The sequence below is a fragment of the Pinus tabuliformis genome, chromosome 4_1 (assembly GCF_031772625.1).
Source record: "Pinus tabuliformis cultivar Carrire ecotype Pingquan chromosome 4_1, CPIR1, whole genome shotgun sequence".
Lineage (NCBI taxonomy): Eukaryota > Viridiplantae > Streptophyta > Pinopsida > Pinales > Pinaceae > Pinus > Pinus tabuliformis.
In genome coordinates this window covers 127,958,681-127,965,430 of record NC_142303.1, presented here as the reverse complement: position 1 = coordinate 127,965,430, position 6,750 = coordinate 127,958,681, and the positions used below count along the sequence as shown (strand labels likewise).

The window sequence follows — 6,750 nt, the reverse complement described above, 5'->3', positions numbered from 1 at the left end:
TCTAACTAAACAAAATTTGTAATAAGCATTTTTACAAAATTAGTATAAACATATACTTCTGCCCACATATTAGAAAAATAATTACATGTGCACCTGACCCCATCATACACTAACATAATCTTGCACTGGAATAATACAAGGTTCTACTATTATCCACATTAAAGAAACATTTCGTCCCAGCATACCACAGATTCCAAGTGCACTTTAAATTAGGGGCCAGAACATACTTTTCCTTTTTTAGTATTTTGTCGTGATCCCAAGTGTTTGAACCATTTCAGCTACAAGAGAAATGTATGATGAAAACCTTTTACATATGTTTGCCCCCATCATATTACCACATCAAAATTCTCCTGATGAAAAATTTAAACATCTCATAAAGTACAAATGAAAGAGAACAGTCGTCTGCTTTCCACTTAATAGCTGCTGATAACCTTGAAACCATCTTCTGCTGAACCCTGGAAGAGATAAACATGTAACTGCTTTTCGAAAACGACTGGCTTTCACCAACAATATTCTAGGTTCTGAAAATTATCTGGTCATGGAAGTTGCAGAACAATATGTGACTGCGTTGCGTAGAACCACTGGACTTCCACATGACTAGTCTTGACTTGCAACCAACACAAATAATAATACCTCTTTAGCACCATGCCACAAGTACATCATCACTCCAAGGCAATATGAATAGTGATCTTTATACAACAAATCTCCACTTGCAACAAAACAAGTGATAGCTCTTCAGTGGATAGATATTACGTGCATCTATAGCACCACCATTGCCTCCTCTTCGTCACACAGCTCTTTTCCTTAGTTTTCCTTTCTAGCTTTGCTTTTATGATTTTTTCAATTTTCAATCAACACCTTGAAGCCATTTCTTATAGAAATACTAAAGGATGGCAAAACTTAGAAGATTTGTTTTTCTTTTTTTCTTTTTTTTCCTTTTTTTTTTGTTTTGCTAATCATTTTTGCATCTTCAACCCTAGAAAAGAGCATTTTATAAGTGTTTTTTTTCTTTTGCAGACCAAGCAACGAGCAATAAAAATAATGGCACCACTCTAGAGTACTCGCCCATGTTGTACATGTCACAGAAGGTTGCATGTGTAAAAGTGGCTATAGTTAAATAAGCCAATTATATGAGACCCCAATCAGCCGAAATGAGCAAGCCCTGATACAGAGAATCCCTTTCATCTCCGATGGTATGAGCTACGTGATACGAAGAATTCAAAATCTGGATGTTCAACACAAAGTGGCCTCAACCACTCCTCTGCTGACTGAAGCAAAGAATGTGCCTTCTGCCGTTCACTGCTTCCATTGGAAGTCCATGTTGGCCCTCTAAACTTATAAGAAGAAAGACCAAACACTGGTAAAGAAATCTTTGGAGACTTCACGCTGCTAGTCACAAATGTGCCAAAGACAGCCTGACCTTCGTTTCCAAACTGGTTGCTGCCACCATCTGTTCAAAAAGGGAAAATACTGGTTGAATATATAAATCGATATGAAACCAGACAATGCACACAACAACATCAATATATAACTGTACTGCACTTCATAAAAAGTCAGCAGCTTCTGCCGTTGTCTGCATAGTTCACTTCCGTTCACAACAAGCCCGGTCATTTTTATTTACTAACCTTTTAATGGTGTAGCAAGAGGATGAAATGTCAAGAAGCATGCATCCAGATCCCGCAAAGTTGGTCCAGTAGGTATCCTGTATATTGGGTACCTGTAATGAAGCCCAGATTTAGATTCCTTCTTGTTAATTTCCCAACCAAAAATTGATATGACTGTAAAATAAAAATAAAAACAACGTTCTAATTTATATCACAGATATACCATGCCACAGACATCCAGCTTGCTGGCAACAAATCAATGCTGCTAAGAGTTTTTAGTTCAGGGCAATTACGTGCCAGATCAGCAACCTATGTATAGATTCACAGCAAGAAAATGTGAGATTTGATAAGGAAAACAAATACCAGAGAACCTGAAAATGAAACTAATTTAAGAAAAGGAAAATATTGATTCGAACAAGAGAAACTTGCCTTGTCAGCTAATGGTTCTCGACTAATTGGGAGTGCCTGTTCAAAGTATTGAAAGACAAGCCTGCCAGGAGAGCTACCAACTTCACTTTCATCACTTGAAAAACTTTCTTGAGAACCCCTAGACTGATCTCTAGCTTCAAGTGTTTGATGATTTCTACATTGCAAATTTCTGATGCACCCAGGTCCCCTTTCAGCTTCACTGTCACTACTCGTTTCACTGCTTGTATCTCGATATAAGTCCCCATCACTTGCATCACTCTCGATACCATAATGCCTACAGAGAGTTTTGAATTATTAATATGAAGCATACAAAGGAACCATATCTTGTTAATAAATAGTTATAATCAACTAGCATTAGTGCAACTGAAGAGAAATTATGTGCAACACGATACCTTTTATGAATTGTAGTCTTGTGAGAAACTGCATAGAGCTGTATGGCAGAAAGGTAGGGTACATAGTACTGAATAACAGAATCACTCCCATTCAATACCAAAGGTACTCCTGCTCCATAAGCACTCCATTCCTTAAAAGAATCCCACAGATCATCAAGAGTATAAAATGGCAGAGACTCAACTTCACTTGTTCGCCATCCTTTAATAGAAGTCTGTGAAGAATTAAAATACAGAAAATTTATCACAATCAATTCAGTGAGCAGCGGGCCATAGAAAGACAGCAGTTACCACAGTTGACAGTTCATAAATAATGGAAAAAATATACTTTCTCTTCTTAATTGTCAAAGAAAATAAAATCAAAGATCAAGGCCTCGACTGAATAGCAGACAGACCACATTGTCCACGCCAACAATAATCTACCATCAGTTGTCTCAGTTTAGCCTTTCTAATCTCTAGATCACAAAGAGATGACCTAAGAAATAGTTCAGACCAGAGAACAAACCAAGAGGGCCAAAGAAAGTAAAAAGCAACATAAATATTTCCAGTGCTTTAAGGAAATAGAAATAATGCAGCCAAAATACGTCAACTAATGAAAGTTCTCATGCAGCCAATCACAACAACCAAAAACACGCAATGGACTCCTAGCAAAGAGATGTACATGTTAATATGGAGCTGGACGCAAAGTTCTCATTTTCAAGAAGCATCACTGATGGGGATTTTGTGAGGGATGTGGTTTTTCCAATCTCCTGATTAAGAAGGTAAATCTTAGTTAAGATTTCATTGCATGCTTTTGGTTAATCAGGTTAGTTGACATTAAACAGGTTCTGTAAGGTTTGGAGTGTTCACAAGTTCAGATTGTTTGCTGCATTGAGGAATCACTTACTCTATCTCTATAAATCCCAAAAACAATACACTAATGGGCACAACAGGGATCTCCAATTCCCTGAGTCGAGAAATTAAAATAACTACACATTTAAAATATGATGCCAAGAAACCACAACATGCTAAAAATAATGAAATTTGTCATAGAATATTTAAACTATGTACAGAAAATTCATGAAACAACTATAACCAAAAACAAGAAATTAAACCAAAAAACAACAACGTTCCAAGGTGCAGAGCAAAACCTCCAGTTAAAAACTTACAAGAAATCAGAAAACATGAATGATCCTAAGACGATCCAAAAAAATTAAGACATTAAAAAAAAGAAACGGGCAAAAAAAATGAAGAGATTAGAAAAGAGAGACAGGGAGAAAAAGAAAGACCTATAAAATAAAAATCTAAAAATACGAACCCTAACCCCAAAATTCCAAAAAAACAAAAATTGTGGAAATCATAGATTCCCAGGTCGAAGAAAATTAAAAATTTGTGGAAATCATACATTCCAAGGTTGACGAAAAATTGAATCGAGATCATAAAATTCAATAACATGAACTACTTGATAAAACCCATTAGGATAGAAAAAACAACATTACTAGCTAAAACTAAAAGAAATTATACAAAATATATCTCAAACAGTTGTGAAATTTTCAAACTGGGTAAAGAAAATTCACGAAACAACTCCAACAAACTAAAAATCCCCAAGACTGTAAACTCCTAAGAAAATTTAAATGGTACTCAAAACAAGATCCATAAAAAATAGAGAAATAAAAACGAAATAAATGGAATAAAAATTTTAAAATACGGACCATAACCTCAATCATGAAAAATTTGTGGAAAAAATAATTTTGAATGGTGAAAAACTTCAAAGAGAGTACTTAATAATAATTTTCAATGATACAGGAAAACTGAAATCACGATCCCATGTTTTCATCAGGCAAATTAACTGAATTCTCTATCAGCATACGAAAACAACCGTGGAAACATATAAAACCAGAAAACAACACAAAAAAAAAACTGAAAAACTATAGAACCTGATGTTTTGCAGATAGACAGAATAGTAAAGAATAAAATATTAAAAGCTAAAATACCTTAGGCAAGAACTGTGCAGGAATGAAAGGAGTCGTGTACTCCAGGAATCGATCCAAGTTCCTATACACCGGCTTTGCCGCAGCAACAGAGGGAGAAGACAAAGATGATGATGATGAAGAAGCAGAGGAGGTCCAGCTTCTACATTTCTCTTCCGATCCATTCCGGTTCTCCGGCTCCCGCTTACCCTTAAGCCCCCCATTACTCCAAGGACGCTGAACCCTACAGGTGCGTGGATCGCTGAACCGATCATTCATATGACCTCGTCCCAATCGCAGTCCCGTGCCAGACATTTTCCCCTCCTTTCCTACCGCAACCCTTATATATTCAAAGGCCAGCTGGCAAAGACAACACCAAAACCCTGAAAGACACACGCTCTGAGACCTCAAAAAAACCGTACGCAAAGAAGCCAAAACTTCACCAGCCTTAAATTGCAGAGCCTCAAAGCACACTACGATTCAAGATCGCTACAGTAGGCATTACAGCACATTTAATTTACAAGTCTTTGCACCGACATAACCGAAACATCACAGCAAATTCCTTCTGTGTAGCACGAATAACGATCAGATTTTCAGCATTTCTCAGCTTGTAAAGAGACTTGAGACGGATCGAACTCTGGACCTCCGAGGAATTATGAAAAATTCAGCGATGTACAGCTGCCAGACGCGAAAAAACGATCCAATATTAAGGATACGATGAAAATAGAGGTGAACAGTAAAGGGATGAGAAAGAAGAGTCTAGAAATAAAGAAGTACAAACAAGTCCCGGCTTCAATTAATGCACACTGGGGAAATATAATAGACTAAAATGTCGATAATTAAGACATTTTCCAACGGGTAGATTTTTTGAAATCCCATTCACGGCTTCCATTCTCGGTGAAGACAACTCAACTCGGGTTAAGGAAGGTCACCGCGGGACCACGTGGCAGGCAGAGGGTATTGAGTAACGAAACCCGGGGGTTGTGATGGCACAGTGTTCAAAGGAGATGAAAGTCGTGTGTTGTGTTGGTTGTTGTGGTGGGACCAGCAATGCCTATCCATAGATGCATATCATCCTTATGATCTTGTATTTCCATTATCCTTGCACTTATAGCGGAGGGGGGCACTACAAATGCGGGGCTCCCAATAAGCTTCATGTGTTGGTCTTCCCCGGTTTGGTTAAGCTTCCGAGGTCCTCTTTGTTTTTTGTGATCCATGTTAGGGACACTGAGGAATCCATGTTACTATTCATGTAAAATTTCTCACAAACCATATCATTCCACCTATGAAGAATCCATGTTAATCTATTCATGTACAATTTCTCACAAACCATATCACTCCACCTATGAAGTATTATCCATTTACCATTTTCAACCCATTTGTCTAGTTAACTATACCCTTCCAACTCTTAATGATTATCCATTCACCATTTTCAACCCATCTTTCCCTAATATGTGTAGGTTGTAGGTCTATTTTCAACTAATCTTTGTATGTATAGTATGTTTCTCATGTGTTAGCATAGTAGAGGAGGTAAGACTATTGATAAAGTGTTTAGGTGAAAAAGTGAGTTTTTATATATATTAATGGAAAATATTATAAAATGTATTTTATGTAAAATAATAGATATTACCGAATGTATTGTTATGAAAAAATATAAAATTTGTATTGAAAAGGTGCATACATTTATGATAACAAGATAAGAGTCTTTATGTAAAGGTTTATGACAGGTAGTGACAATTTTGTAATTGAATTTTGACAAGTTTGAATTAGTGTTATGTTGGAAAGGTGAAATTTTGACCACATTTGTTTATAAGAAGATTGTCACATGGTAGGGTTGTTATTTAGTGTGGTGATCGTAACTTAAGGTGTAAAATTATGATTATTTATTAAAAAATAATATTTATTATATCAAAAATTGTTGTTTTGTAAAATTATGATTATTTATTAAAAATAATATTTATTACATCAAAAAATGTTGTTTTTTTAATAATTATATGATATATAATTATTTATTAAAAAATAATATTTATTTCATAAATAATATTTTTTAAATAATTATATAATATGTTAAATTAATATAGATTCATTTTAATTTTGGATTTATTAAACGTGGAGAGTAATAAAAAAAACCAAATGGTAAACATCACAATATTTAAATGTATTTTTTTAATTTATTTTTTTTAATATTATATTTTTTATTAATTTTTTATAGTTTCTTTGTATTATTATGATCATTTCTCTTTTTATTTATTTTATAAGTGTCAGATTATGTTTCAAGCATCATTCATACTAGATTATAGAATTCAACCCGTTTCTTTTGATGCAAAAGGGAGAGATGTTGAGACTATACTCATGCAATGTAATACAAAAAAATAAGAT

At 35.0% G+C, this 6,750-nt stretch overlaps 1 protein-coding gene across 1 annotated transcript; it reads right to left on the bottom strand.

Moving 5' to 3' along the window:
- Positions 1-329: 329 nt before the first annotated feature.
- LOC149174529 (uncharacterized) lies at positions 330-5,179 on the bottom strand. The gene is made up of 6 exons (XM_089419344.1): positions 4,396-5,179; positions 2,426-2,637; positions 2,034-2,307; positions 1,828-1,913; positions 1,626-1,717; positions 330-1,450 (listed from the first exon to the last, which is right to left on the bottom strand). The coding sequence occupies exons 1-6, from the start codon at positions 4,684-4,686 to the stop codon at positions 1,182-1,184; spliced, it is 1,224 nt and encodes a 407-aa protein (XP_089275470.1). The 5' UTR covers positions 4,687-5,179; the 3' UTR covers positions 330-1,181.
- Positions 5,180-6,750: the final 1,571 nt, after the last annotated feature.